The sequence below is a fragment of the Oncorhynchus gorbuscha genome, linkage group LG05, assembly GCF_021184085.1.
Source record: "Oncorhynchus gorbuscha isolate QuinsamMale2020 ecotype Even-year linkage group LG05, OgorEven_v1.0, whole genome shotgun sequence".
Classification (NCBI taxonomy): Eukaryota; Metazoa; Chordata; class Actinopteri; order Salmoniformes; family Salmonidae; genus Oncorhynchus; species Oncorhynchus gorbuscha.
The window spans coordinates 54,201,886-54,216,638 of record NC_060177.1 but is presented as its reverse complement, the minus strand read 5'-3'; the positions used below and the strand labels follow the sequence as shown (position 1 = coordinate 54,216,638).

At 42.7% G+C, this 14,753-nt stretch overlaps 1 protein-coding gene across 1 annotated transcript in view; it reads left to right on the top strand.

Moving 5' to 3' along the window:
* The window catches only part of LOC124036065 (vacuolar protein sorting-associated protein 13A-like), a 54,601-nt gene extending 39,848 nt beyond the window's left edge, over positions 1 to 14,753 (top strand). Inside the window, exons 60-70 of the mRNA XM_046350187.1 lie at positions 2,180 to 2,293; positions 2,729 to 2,874; positions 8,018 to 8,099; positions 8,235 to 8,348; positions 8,506 to 8,581; positions 8,755 to 8,918; positions 9,148 to 9,432; positions 12,291 to 12,376; positions 12,510 to 12,633; positions 14,412 to 14,486; positions 14,661 to 14,753. Coding sequence (XP_046206143.1) covers positions 2,180 to 2,293; positions 2,729 to 2,874; positions 8,018 to 8,099; positions 8,235 to 8,348; positions 8,506 to 8,581; positions 8,755 to 8,918; positions 9,148 to 9,432; positions 12,291 to 12,376; positions 12,510 to 12,633; positions 14,412 to 14,486; positions 14,661 to 14,711 — 1,317 coding nt within the window. The 3' untranslated portion in view covers positions 14,712 to 14,753. The remainder of the gene's footprint in view (positions 1 to 2,179; positions 2,294 to 2,728; positions 2,875 to 8,017; positions 8,100 to 8,234; positions 8,349 to 8,505; positions 8,582 to 8,754; positions 8,919 to 9,147; positions 9,433 to 12,290; positions 12,377 to 12,509; positions 12,634 to 14,411; positions 14,487 to 14,660) is intronic.

Sequence of the window (14,753 nt, the reverse complement as noted above, 5' to 3'; positions counted from 1 at the left end):
TTTTCTGACTTTATACACTGCACTTTTTGAGGTAGTTAGCAAACCATGCCAAAGACACCTCAGAGACACCAATAGCCGGCCCATAGGAATGGAATGGTCTGCTGTATCAAAATCTTTGTCCAAGTCAATAAAAATAGCAGCACGATATTGCTTAGAATCAAGGGCAATGGTGACATCCGTGAGGACCTTTTAAGGTTGTAGTGACACATCCATAACTTGAGCAGAAACCAGAATGCATACCCAAGAGAATAGACATCAAGAAAGCCAGTCAGTTGAGACAAAAGCTTCTCTGGTCTGATGAAACCAAGATTGAACTATTTAGGCTGAATGCCAAGCGTCATGTCTGGGGGAAACCTTGCACCATCCCTACTGTGAATCACTCTGGTGGCTGCATCATGCTGTGGGGGTGTTTTTCAAAGGCTGGGACTGGAAGACTAGTCAGGATTGATGGAGTAAAGCACAGAGAGATCCTTGATGAAAACCTGCTCCGGACCGCAGACTGGGACGAAGGTTCAGCTTCCAACCGGACAACGACCCTAAGCACGCAGCCAAGACAACGCAGGAGTGGCTTCGGGACAAGTCTCTGAATGTCCTTGAGTGGCCCAGCCAGAGCCCAGACTTGAACCCGATCAAACATCTCTGAAGAGAACTGAAAATAGCTGTGCAGCGACACTCCCCATCCAACCTGACAGCACTTGAGATCCACAGAGAAGAATTTGAGAAATACAGGTGTGCCAAGCATGTAGCATCCTACCCAAGAAGACTCGAGGCTGTAATCGCTGCCAAATGTGCTTCAACAAAGTACTGAGTAAAGGGTCTGAGTACTTATGTAAAATGTGATATTTCAGTAAAAAATATATATACATTTGCATCATTTTCTAAACCTGATTTTGCTTTGACATTATGAGGTCTTATTTGTAGATTGATGAGTGTAAAAATGTAAAGTGCGGTGCAGAACTGTTGTCAAGTGAGTTTGTGTTGACACTGGACATTACCGCCCCCACCTACCGTCAACCAATCCTGTCAATGCGGAGCTACACAGAGCCCTCCGCATTGTTACAGAATTTGGGAGGTGCATGGTGATGTGGTACGGAGCTCAATTTAGCCTCTGGAGGCTCTGCAGTTGCGTCAAACCCTTCATATGGAGCTTCTGACCACATTTTGAATGAAGCAATAATTGGATTTTAGTCTCGGCCTCCGCAATGGATTAGTTCACTGAGATGGGCGCAAATATATTTGTTACTGCTCGACTAAAACAATCTCGGTTGACCAACAGCCAGCCTAACAACCAAACAATCGATCAGTCGACTAATTTGGGGTCAGCCCTACCTGTGATGAAAGTAATGGCACTATGGTAGATGCTATATGAAGGTTTAAGGGTGGCTGATGCATTCTGGTATATGGTGTCACCGTAGTCAACAACTGTCAGGAAAGTCGACTGTACAATCTGCTTTTTGCTCTTTAGGGATTATCTAGATATATTTCTAAAAAAGAAGCCCACATTAAATCTTAGCATTTTTTTCATCATATGTCTTTGTTAAATCCTTGTCAATCCAAATGCCCAGATAATTATTGGCGGGAACCCGATCGATGGGAGAACCGTTCAATGAATAAATATGTAGTCCATCTGAAACATTTTTGTGAGAATTAGAGAAGAATATATATATTTAGTCTTACCCACATTAAGTACATGTTTTAAACCAACCAGGACTTTTTGTAAGGCAACAAAGTCAGATTGCAGCTCGAACAACACCTGTTCTACAGTTGGGGCGATGTCATACATATCAGTATTGTCTGCATACAGCTTAATATTTACAGACTGATATTACAGACTGAAATTGTAAAGAGAACAGGTCCCAATACTGACCCCTGCCGTACACCTTTTACAGTACCCAGGAAACTAGACTGAACACAATCAGAAATCAAACGTTGTGTACTGTCTCAAACCACTTATAAGAAGCCTGATCCAGGCCCAATTCAGGTCACCTTTTGAATGAGAATGTGATGGTCAACCGTTGATGGTCAGAAGTGTCTAAGGCCTTGGAAAAGTCTATAAATAAGGCAGCAGTTCGTAACGAACCAGAAAGCTAAATTGAACTAGCATGTGCAAAGAGCCTAGCAGGGTTAAGACTCCATTGTATCTCTCTCTCTCTCCTCTGTCTCTGTGTGTGGTGTTCAGGTGGAGTTGTTTGAGAAGGACATAGAGTATCTGAAGACGGAGCTCAACGACGTCTCGGCCACTGACACATCCCCTATCAGTCTCTATGAGTACTTCCACATCTCTCCTATCAAGGTAAGCTTCGGTGTCACCACAGTGCGTTCACTGTGTATTTTATTTAAGCAATAAGGCACGAGGAGGTGTGGTAGATGGCCAATATACCACGGCTAAGGGCTGTTTTTATGCACGTCATATCGCCGAGTGCCTGGTATATTGGCCATATATCGCAAACCCCCAAGGTGACTTATTGCTATTAAAAACTGGTTACCAATGTTTTGTCATACCCGTGGTATACGGTCTGATATACCACGTCTGTCAGCCAATCAGCGTTAGGACACCGTGACTAAAGGGCCTAGCGATTGTAACGAAGTGTTATTGACCAGGTATGTACCCATAGTAAGGGCTTCTGACCAGTAGAAACGTATGGGCTTGGACCTTTCCTGGTCACATCATCAGGTCAGGAAAACTGCCCCAGGGATGATCTATCTATGAGGCATGTTTGTTTGGCAGCTGCACCTCAGTTTCTCTCTGAGTTCTGGAGGAGAGGATGGTAACAAGGAGAAGAGGGAGACCGAGATCATCCCTGTCCAGTCCCTCAATCTGCTGCTGAAAAGCATCGGAGCAACCCTCACTGACGTGCAGGATGTCGTCTTCAAGTATGTACAAATACAATTTTATTTAACCTTTTAATTTATCAAGGAGTCATACTGAGACCAAGAAGATGAGCCCTGAATTACAGAAAATACACACATCAATATAAATACGAAATGCAAGCAGAAAGAACAACACGGTCATAAAAAACAAACATATTCGTCAGTAATAAGGTCCTCAATCAGCCTTCTGAATTACACTAGAGGCACCAGAACATCACATTTAAGAACATTTTGAAGATTGTTTCACAGATAAGGAGCAAGAATGATGATGTACCTAACTCAGTAGAGACCAAAGGAATTTCCAGAGTTAATCTTCCCTGACACCGGGTATGGTAACTCATATGTCTAAAATTTAGTAAAGATGTTAGGTACAGTGGGACTTTTTGTAAAAGGGCTTTATAAATTATAACATGGCAATGTATCAACCTACTGTACGTCACGTCAAAACGATAAGAGCCAGAATTGGCGCCCGTAATAAAGCGCAGAGCGCTATGATAAACTGCATCTAACTGCTTTAATGAAGTGCGTTCATATAGATGATGTCGCCATAGTCTAGGACCGATAGGAACGTTGACTGAATAATCTGCTCTTTAATATTTAACGAGAGGCAGGGTTTATTTCTATAGAAGCCCATTTTTATTCTCAGCTTCTTAACTAACTCATCAATTTTATTTTTAAAGGACCGCTTTTCATCTATCCAGATGCTCAGATATTAGTAATAAGGGACATGAATATTGTAGACATCATCCAAAGTACTTACAGTGGTTGCTCCACTAAAGGTTTTGAGATTATGCCGCTGGATTTAGAGGTAATTTGTGGTTTAGTATGGTACCTTGTGTCACTGCTTCATTGCTCCAGACCAGCGCAAGGGGGGGGGGGATAGAGCACTGATTATGCTTTAGGGTCCCAAGGCACTACTGTGTGTCGAACTGACGATGAATGGGCGACATAAACCAAATAGGAACTAATAATTCTGCACGACTTCAGTATTACTTACTAAAACTGCTGTACCGCTAAGGTTTTTATTCTTAGAGAACATTGGACTATAATTAGGGTGTGGAAATGTTACGATTATTTTGCTCTTACTGTAGTACTGTAGCCTAATGCCAACCAGTCACATTGTACAGCACCCGAGTGGCGCAGCGGTCTAAGACTTTGAAAATGAAATCTCCAAAATATATATATTTTTTAAACAAAGTCATTATTAATTCATTTAGTATTATACAAAAGCCCCTTAAATATATATTCTCACATATCTATTAGTAACCCTGTTATTCACAAGCGTAGCAGGCTGTCAATTCTGCAAACAAAGTTTCTAGGCTGGGCTATTAGCAGGACAATATACAGTGCCTTGCGAAAGTATTCGGCCCCCTTGAACTTTGCGACCTTTTGCACATTTCAGGCTTCAAACATAAAGATATAAAACTGTATTTTTTTGTGAAGAATCAACAACAAGTGGAACACAATCATGAAGTGGAACGACATTTATTGGATATTTCAAACTTTTTTAACAAATCAAAAACTGAAAAATTGGGCGTGCAAAATGTATTACCCTCATTTTATACCCTCATTTCCAAACCCGGGCGGCAGTGTGTTTTGGGTCATTGTCTGCATTTGGAGAATAAAAAAAGACATTTAGCCAAAAAGCCAACATTAGGTACAATACTAGATATATACATGTAAATAGGCCTAAACATAGCAAAATATTGCTATAATCCTACCTTGAAAGAAACGATGTGGTCCCAGAAACACCTCTCTGACATAAGGTCCAGCATATCTCTTGATGATTTCTTCCTCAAAGAAATCTCGAGCCATGATCCCTGAAAAAGGAGGCAACAGTGAATTATCGTGGAACACACAGCAGTCTGTGAGGTGGATGTACCTTTTGCTTTGTAAATAGGTGAATTTGCCATCAAAAATCAGATATGAGCCTCGTCCCTGGCGAGAAATTGCCCCCTCACATGGCGTTTGAGCACATGCTTGGGACTCAGCTTTCTTAATCTTCTTCCTTTTTTTCTGTAGCAAATTGCTCAAGGTCCACGGTTGATTTGTCTGTGAAGATGTCTTTGAATGTCTCGCTAGCTTTGATCCGGGCCTGCAGGATGCGAAGTTCTTTGTTTGTTTGTCAGACGAATCATCGGGTCGACACTACAGAAAAAGAAGTTGTCCCTCAGCTGCTTGATGAAATCTTCCATCACCTCTGTGACAATGCTGCGGCCTGGTCCAAATCAAACAATTCAAGCTTCCTAGTAAAGGCCTCAAATTTCTCCATGTCATCGACTGTTTCCCTCTTCCTTGTAACTGAAGATTTAACCCATTTAAGTTACAGAATATGACCACAGAAAATGCTGTGTGTGCAGCTTGTAGTTAACAATTCAATGTTTCTGCTTCGGGCCTCTATATGGGGCGGGAATACAACAGACAGTTCTCTGCTTAGATTCATAATTACGTTTGAGATTTAATTATTTGCAAACAGCAATATTTTCATTGCAAATAAGAGACTGTCTTGGTATTGGGAAAGATTAACGCATATCTCTGTACATTCTTCTGAAACTTTGATTTTCATTTATCCACCTTCTTGATACTTTTTGAGAGTAAAATTTTATCTTGCCATCAAGCAAATTATTCTGATCAAATGTTGACGTCAAAAAAAGTAGTGTAGCCTACATACTGTAAACGTGTTTTTCCCCACTAATCAACACACAGAGGAATAGAGAGTAATCAGATCAAAATTATCATATTGTCACTGAATTTATGTACTTAGCATATGTGTTAAACATGTTAAATTTGTAGTGTAAGTCCAATTAATTGTGCTAATATTATATACTTTTACTATGTTCTGGCCTGCCGGCTATTGGCTCAGAAAAATTTGGCCAAACCCAATTGACGAACCCTGATATGTCTTACAGAGCCTTTATGTAAATCCACTCAAGTTTCATCAACTGTCTTCTGACTGGGATTAGGGTGTGGAAACAGTCACATTGTACAGCGCCATATTTTCCAAATGGAGTGGCGCAGTGGTCTAAAACACTGCATCGCAGTGCAAACTACGTTGCTACAGATGCTTGTACCCATGCCGGTTCTTGACCGGGAGACCCATGAGGCAACGGTGGGCTTTTGGTTTCTCCCCCTCTAAAAACATAAATAATTCTAAATAACAAACTGGCTTTATTTACAAATGAGTAAATGTCTCACCCCGTGTTCAAGAATGTCCCTTTTCTCACTCACTTTAGGTTATTGGAAAACTAAATCATCTCCAAAATATCGTTATTTAAACAAAGTGATTATTATTAATTTATTTAGGATTATAGAAAAGCTAGAGGTCGACCGATTAATCGGCATGGCTGATTTAATTAGGGCCGATTTCAAGTTTTTGTAACAATCGGTAATTGGCATTTTTTTTGGATGCTAAGTACATTGCATTCCACAAGGAAACTGCGTGGCAGGCTGACCACCTGTTACGTGAGTGCTGCAAGAGGAGCCAAGGTAAGTTGCTAGCTAGCATTAAACTTTTCTTATAAAAAACAATCAATCTTCACATAATCACTAGTTACCTACACATGGTTGATGATATTACTAGGTTAACTAGCTTGTCCTGCGTTGCATATAATCAATGCGGTGCCTGTTAATTTATCATCGAATCACAGCCTACACGCCAAACGGGTGATGATTTAACAAAAGAACATTTGTGAAAAAAGCATAATCGTTGCACGAATGTACCTAACCATAAACATCACTGCCTTTCTTAAAATCAATACACAGAAGTATTTTTTAAAACCTGCATATTTTGTTAAAATTAACTAGGGAAATTGTCACTTCTCTTGCGTTCATTGCACGCAGAGTCAGGGTGTATGCAACAGTTTGGGCCGCCTGGCTCGTTGCGAACTAATTTGCCAGAATTTTAAATAATTATGACGTAACATTGAAGGTTGTGCAATGTAACAGCAATATTTAGACTTAGGGTTGCCGCCATTAGATAAAATACGTAACAGTTCCCAACCGGAGAATTCCTATGTCTGTAGAAAAGCAATGGAACGAGAGCTAACTCTCTCACTCTGCCAGACACCTGGCTCAATCAGTTCTCATTCAGGCTTCCCACTTCACAGTAGAAGCCTCAAACAAGGTTCTAAAGACTGTTGACATCTAGTGGAAGCCTTAGGAAGTGCAATATGACCCCATTTACACTGTGTATTGGAATGGCAAAGAGTTGAAAAACTACAAACCTCAGATTTCCCACTTCCTGGTTGGATTTTTCTCAGGTTTTTGCCTGCCATATGAGTTCTGTTATACTCAGACATCATTCTAACAGTTTTAGAAATGTCAGTGTTTTCTAGCCAATGCTACTAATAATGTGTATATATTAGCATCTGGGACAGAGTAGCAGGCAGTTTACTCTGGGCACCTTATTCATCCAAGCTACTCAATACTGCCCCCCTGTCACCAAGAAGTTAAGGGCTGGCAGAGGGAAGAGCAGTTGATTGACCAAATAGGGTCAATTAAACCACTGTTTCTCTCAAATAAAAAGCCTGTCGATTATGATAAAATAATGAATAAAAGCATCACTTATCCCATTGTGATGCCAGTCAGACAACTTGCATGGCAGGGAAAAAGATGAATTTGTAGGCTTCTGTGCATTTGTTTTCCATAATTTTGAAGAATCACCAGAAGTCAGAGATGGGGCTTGATTTGGCTTTCTTAAGTCTGTTCTCTAAATTGTCTGAAAGATTTCCAGTGCACTAAAGGCAGGTTTCCTTTCTTTGGCTCAGAACTGATTCATCTGAATGAGCTCAGATGGCCCCGAAGAAAACCAAGGGTTAGCTCTATCTTTTGACTCTGAATTGTTTAATGGGGTGTGTTCATCTGCCAGGGGAATAAATTTGGAGGAGACATTTTCTAGAGCCAACTCAAGGTCAACTCTGAGAATATAGAAAATAGTGGCTTAACCAGAGTAGAATGTAAAATGGCAATGGCTCGCTCTCTCTCTCACACACTCTCTCACACACACACACACACACCATACAGAGACTCTACAAAACCACTTAATGCAAATTATTTGCTTATGGCAAGGCTTTATTCAACCATGTCCTTTTTTTGTATACATTTACACTAGAGTCTGACCCAAAGTCATTTTCTGTAACTTCCCTAGATTGGCCTTCTTCGAGCTGACCTTCCAGTTTCGCACTCGCCAGCAACTACAATGGGAGGTCATCAGACACTACTCGAAACAGGTAACATCTCACACACATTCCACTCCAAGTGGGCTCCAGTGTGCACGTCCAACGCAGATGTTCCCACTTCAATTAATGATTCATGTGAGTTCAGTTATGATACACGACTGAGCCGTGTTCTCATCTGTGTCCCAGGCGATAAAGCAGATGTATGTGCTGGTGTTGGGCTTGGACGTGCTGGGAAACCCCTTTGGACTGATCCGAGGTCTGTCGGAGGGAGTGGAGGCTTTCTTCTACGAGCCCTATCAGGTGAGACCACAGTACAACCAATATGAACCACCCCAGGTAGGCGCTAAATCCCTTGTAGCACCGAACACTACCAGTATGGATGTGCACTACTTGAGACAGTGCGGTAGGTATCCATGTAGATGGCATGTCTCTGAGTAACTGTTTTGGGCTTCCCCAGGGAGCTATCCAGGGGCCAGAGGAGTTTGTGGAGGGTATGGCGCTGGGGGTGAAAGCGCTGGTTGGAGGAGCAGTAGGTAGGTTATGCTCTCGCTCATCTCTTTTCTGCTAACGTTGATTCTCTTTAGTTCCTTCATTGCCATCCCTCGACTTAAATTTTCCCCCCCTGACATATATCTCTCTTCCCTCTCCTATCTTCTTGGCCCCTCTCTCTTCTTCTCCACTGTGTTCACGCTGTCCCCTCTCCCAGGTGGCATTGCGGGCGCTGCCTCCAGGATCACAGGCGCCATGGCGAAGGGTGTGGCTGCCATGACGATGGACGAGGAGTACCAGCAGAAGAGACGGGAGGCTATGAACAAGCAGCCTAGCGGCCTGAGAGAGGGCCTGACCCGCGGAGGGAAAGGACTGGTGTCTGTGAGTCTGACCTACTATAGTATGCTAACACCAGAACAGCCTAACTGACCTAGCAACACCAGCATAACCGGGGACCTGTTCAGTAGGACCCAACGTAGCAAAATTGAAGATGAGCATTGTTGTCAATTGAACACAACCAGTATAGCTGAGCAGTAGAAACGGTCTCTCAGGCCGGTTCTCTCTCAAATATGCTACTCTGTCTGTAACACTCGCCTTTTCTCCGTCTCAGGGCTTTGTCAGTGGGATCACAGGGATTGTCACCAAGCCTATTAAAGGTGCTCAGAAGGAGGGCGCGGCGGGCTTCTTTAAGGGTGTGGGCAAGGGGCTAGTGGGTGCTGTGGCCAGACCCACTGGAGGCATCATTGACATGGCCAGCAGCACCTTCCAGGGCATCAAGAGGGCAGCTGAGACATCCCAGGATGTGGAGAGTCTGCGTCCGCCTCGCTTCATCCATGAGGACGGGGTCATCCGACCATACAAGGAAAGAGAGGGCATCGGCAGCCAGATGCTACAGGTAACAGGAATTCTCGGGGAAACAAAACAAATCCTTATTTCCTCTAAACAGATGGCTCCCCTGACTTGGGTGGTGTTCATTAGGCACCAAATGGAGAGAAAAACAAGGGAACTACATGAACATGTCCAATAAGAAACGCTCATCTTTGTTTTCTGTTGCAAAACTTTTCAAAAGGTTTTCCTTCTCGTGTCCTAATGAACACGACCCTGAGGTCAGGGTTCATGTTAATGAGTGTGGCCTCACATAGAAAACCCCCTCGCTCTCCATCTCTCGCTCCACTTCTCAACCCCTTATTGCTTCTCAGTCCCGATATAGGTTTTCATTATCTCATCCTGTGATTATGTGCTTTCACCCACCTGCTCTAAAGTTCTCCCATGGCCGCATGGCTGCTGTAGCTCTCTGTGTGTGAGTCCCACTTAGTGATGGAAATGGCAGAGGTCGAGTTCCTGCCCGACTAGATCCGCATGCGTTACGTTGCATAAACCAATGGTTGCATTCCACGTCATGGACTGTGCAGTCAGGCATCAGATTGCTATATCGTGTGATGTAGTTAGCTGATATGTTAAATAACCCATGCAGGCGTTGTAAAACCGGGCACGCGTCTGCCATGTAGTCGAGCAGGAACATGACCGGAGTTGGGGCCGATTCCATTTCAATTCAGTCAATTCAATTTGACACTTGAGTTTTAATGGAATGGACCCAACCCTTGTCAGTGGCCTGTAGGGCTGTAGTGGAATGGGACCGTAGTGAGCCAAGGCATTGAGGTGTTGGCTGTAATTTCGTTTTGTGTAGTTGTGGGGTCACTATGTGGTTTCTACTTGTGGTATAGATGTTTCACTGAGAATGTTGAAGTGATGTCGTCATTTTATTCCATTTAAAACATTTAAAAAAGATGCAGTAGAGCTGGAGATTCATAGTAGCGTCAGTCTCTGTCTGTCTGTATGTGCTTGTCTGTCTGTCCTGACATTGGCTTTGTCTTCTCTCTTGTCATGTCCACAGAAAACGGTGGCCTTCACTGAAGGGAGTAGAACTGTCATGATGATGATGATGATGATGATGATGATGATGAACAAGTGCTATACATATCAAATGTGTTATTGTTACTATTGTTGATGTGGATGATAACAAGTAGAATGGAATTGCACTAGTTAATGCTTTGGTCTCCCCTAGTTTATCTTGAAGCTGCACTGTACTGGCGTTTTTTTTGATGTTGTTTTTTGCGCTAGAGATGATTAGAGACGGCCGTGTCTGTCCTGTCTGTTCTGACATTGGCTTTGTCTTCTCTCTTGTCATGTCCACAGAAAAGGTTGGCCTTCACTGAATGGAGTAGGACTGGCAATGATGATGATGATGATGACAGCTAGAATGGAATTGCTAAGTCCTAGTTGATGCTTTGGTCTTCCATAGCTTTTCATGTGTTGTCAGTCAATGTGGAGTAGTCTGCTCCAGCAGGATATTTTAACATTCAATGCATCCCGAATAACACGACTAACCAACTGCCAGCCAATTTGTCATTCTCGGCTGTTTGTATGTTTTGGTTACTCTAGACGCACACTGTATTTCAATAGTTTTTCTGAAACACCCATGTATTCTCAGGATTCTGCTGCTGCAGGGCCCCTCTTGTCATGTAAAAGCATAATTCTACTTAATTGAACCGTCTTCTGTCATCCAACCTTCGACCCTATCATGTAAGGGGGAGGAGTCAGAAAGCCAAGAGACTCGTCAATCATACTCTTTGACCTGAGAATAATTAGTAATATTCTATTTTAGAGCAAGTTTATATTATTCACTTTATCTGGAATCCTTAAAGGGACACTTCTGGATTGTTGTATCTACTTCCCCAGAGTCGGATGAACTAGTGGATACTATTTTTTTGTGTCTCTGTGTCCAGTATGAAGGAAGTTGGGAGGTAGTTTTGCAAGCCAATGCTAACTAGCGTTAGCACAATGACTGGAAGTCTATGGGTATCTGCTAGCATGCTCACCTCTGTCCACAAAACAGAAACGATACCAAAGGTGCTGGGGTGGACAGTGGTGCTGTTTCCCCTATTGCAGATTCCATCTTTAAGTTAATATGAAATCTGTTGTATTGGTCTGGACTGGATTCATGCAATAGTCAGTCAGCAGTCCTCCCTCTTGGCATTTTGGCACCTCCCTCTTTCATAAGACTCCTTGCTATGCGCGCAGTCACATACTCATAGCCAGCACAACTTTCCTTCTGAATAAAGTGCATTTTGAAACATCTATATCGTCTTCTCATCGCTACCTTTTCCCTTCCCTTCATCAACACTCATTAACATGCTTTTATGAGCAGTTTATAAACGGTCCATAACAGGTATCCATTGGACTCAATGAAGTATCAGTGTACCGCAGTGGAACATTTTAGATGTCGTTTGACATGTCTCCGGGTCAAAGACCATGGCCCTGGTTTTGAATATTTTTAAAAGCAACCTTGGTTCCCTTGACGTGATCACTGATCTTATGCAATTTGATGTGTAAGCAACTGTTGTAGCAGAGCTTTCTTCGATCCACCCATGTCAGAATTTCTTCGAAGAAGACGTAATCAAACGGGGCCTAGGATGTGTCCAGTATACAAGTTGTTGTCAGGTCAGGAGGTGAAGTAGGTGTAGATCAGCAACAATACCATCAGATCATCTGCCAGAGCCTGTGTGAATGGTCAACATCCTGAAGCCATTTTAATCAAACTTTGGATAAAGGTACCGAGTGACTCGTTTGTGTATCATATCAACAGTAGACTTAGCGTAGCATATGTGTTTTTATATACCCAATTTGATAAATGTGTGAATATCTTCTCAAATGTGCTCGAACAAACCTGATAAGTTAATATTTCTCTTTTAGAAAATTGAAAACGGAAGGTTCGCCAAGTACAGATACTTTGCGCACGCCAAAGTGAACGAGTCCGATTTCCTGATGATCACCAAAAGGTAAGAGGCTGGCTGGGGTTTGTTTCTGAAAGTGGACTGCAGTGACTTAAGAGTGCTGCTGTTTCACTTCCTGTGTCACCGTCTTGTCTGTCAGTGAATGTTCTGAGGCTCTACCTCTCTTGCCTTTCACCAGGGGAATCTTTTTCGTGACCAAAGGTACATTTGGGCAGCTGACCTGCGAGTGGCAGTATCTGTTCGACGAGTTCACCAAGGAGCCCATGATCGTGGAGGGGAGGCGGCTTCGGATCGAGGCCAAGGTATCCTCATCTGCTTATTGTCATCCATACACAGGCACACACGAATGACTAACTACCACATGAAACTCTCCTTTATCAAACTGCTCATCATATCTATCTGAATAACCACTCCTGTTTCCATCCATCATGATACTCACACCTGCCTAGGAGATACTCATTTGCATCCAAACATTAACATTAGAACTGCTGGGCCTCGAGGGACACCCCTTCCAGCTAATGAGCAGTCATTCTTTCTAACTGTGTAATTAATCAGTTTCATATATGCTATTGGTAAAATAACCATTTGGTTGTGTTCATGAAGGCGTTAAGTAACATTTTCTAAATATAAAATAGCATTTTCATTAATTTGTTACTGTAGGCTATATATAAAAACACAAAGTGAACTGTTCAATCAATTTTATAGTCATGGTCTTTTGTTACAACTATGAAACAAAGTCATGTGTGTTTTTTGTTGTTTATTTAACAAAATACCCCAACCACAAAGACAGGTCAGCAATGCGCTCGGTCAAATGATTAAAATATTAACCTGAACATCATTATAAGCTCCAAGTGTGCTTGATAATTAGTAAAAATCTGCACAAAATCAATAATTGCATTTATAATGAATGCGTTGATATGACAGCAGTCGATTATTGTCAGCTCATGCTTACATGGTGTGCATTTTCAGAAATGGCATCAATTGAATATCATTTAGCGCTTATCCCTCGTCTTGACAGTCAACACGAATCTTCGCCACTTTCACTCACATGACACACTTCCCACAAACAGCTGTCTTGGGTTCCGATCTTTGTGCGCCTGGCCACATGGCGCTGTCCCCTCCCCTGGGAGCTGTGTCCTCCCCTGGGAGCTGTGCGCAATATGGCTCGTGTGGAATCTTTGCTGCTGCCTTGTCCCTCATGTCTCTGTCACGTAGCCCGTATGCCAGACTCATGATGAAGTCTCTCCTGGGCATGGTGTTGTTGATGCACTGCTTGAACAACACTTGTGCGTTGATGGCAGCCAAGTCCAGCTTGTTATAGAAAACGGCAACAGGCCAGCCGGCAGGTGCCTCCTTTTCAGAGTACAGCCGTGCCTTCTAAGCCAAAACATACACACCATCCTATGGCACAGTATAGAGCAGTAAAACATGAGCATTATTTTCCCATAAGAAAAACAGCACGTGTTCCACAGAAGGGCATAATGCCGTCGCATAAGTTTATCTATATATGGCGATGCGTATCATGTAATATTGACATGCCTTTGCTTGGTTGTAGCGCGTCGTAGGATCTGGTTTTCTTATCGTGTCCCCGTCGATGGCAACTGTCGGCTGCATGGTGCCCACGACAGGGATGTTATTTCCCGACTTGCTTTGGTAAAGTGCGAGTGCTGTCTTGTCATTCTTCGGCACCGTTGTGGAGTACAACGGCTGTGAGTGTGCCTTATTCTGCGCAGCGTGAGGGAGCTCTATTCCAATGTCGGGGAATGAGTGGAGCAGGCCCTACTGTCAGGAGGGAGGGGGGGACCATTCAAATAATGACATGCCTTCCTAAAACTGGTTAAAACTCCAGTTCTGTTAGTGATAAGATTCTAACAAGGGCAGTGTGTTCTATAGACTTATTTAGGAAAAGTCAAGGACAGAGGTGGACATGACTTAAAAATGGCAGAGCAATAAAATCTATAGATTCATAACCATTCAAAATGACTGCTTCAGAGGTTCTAGTGCTGACAGTATCTCACCGTACGTCCCCCTATTTCTCAGAACTCGTGTTGAACTAAAAACTTTCCTGTATGTGTTTCAGGAGAGAGTGAAGTCTGTGTTTCATGCCAAAGAGTTTGGGAAGATAATAAACTTCAGAAGTCCAGAAATAGCCAAGGTGGGTTAGCATTACATAAATATAAACTGCTGCCAGTCTTTATACATGGCAAACAGTATTTGTCAGTGATCAACACAAAACTTACACAATAGTTTATTTAGGATGTGGTTCCAAGTTGTAATGTGACTTTTGATGGTGTAGTTTTTAAATGCGTATGGTTTTGTTTACCTGCAGTGGGTTCTTACCAAGCTTGAAGACGCCAGGGAGAGTCTACACAAATACTGATTGGCCACTCTAATAGGGCCACCAACCAGCACTGAGACATGA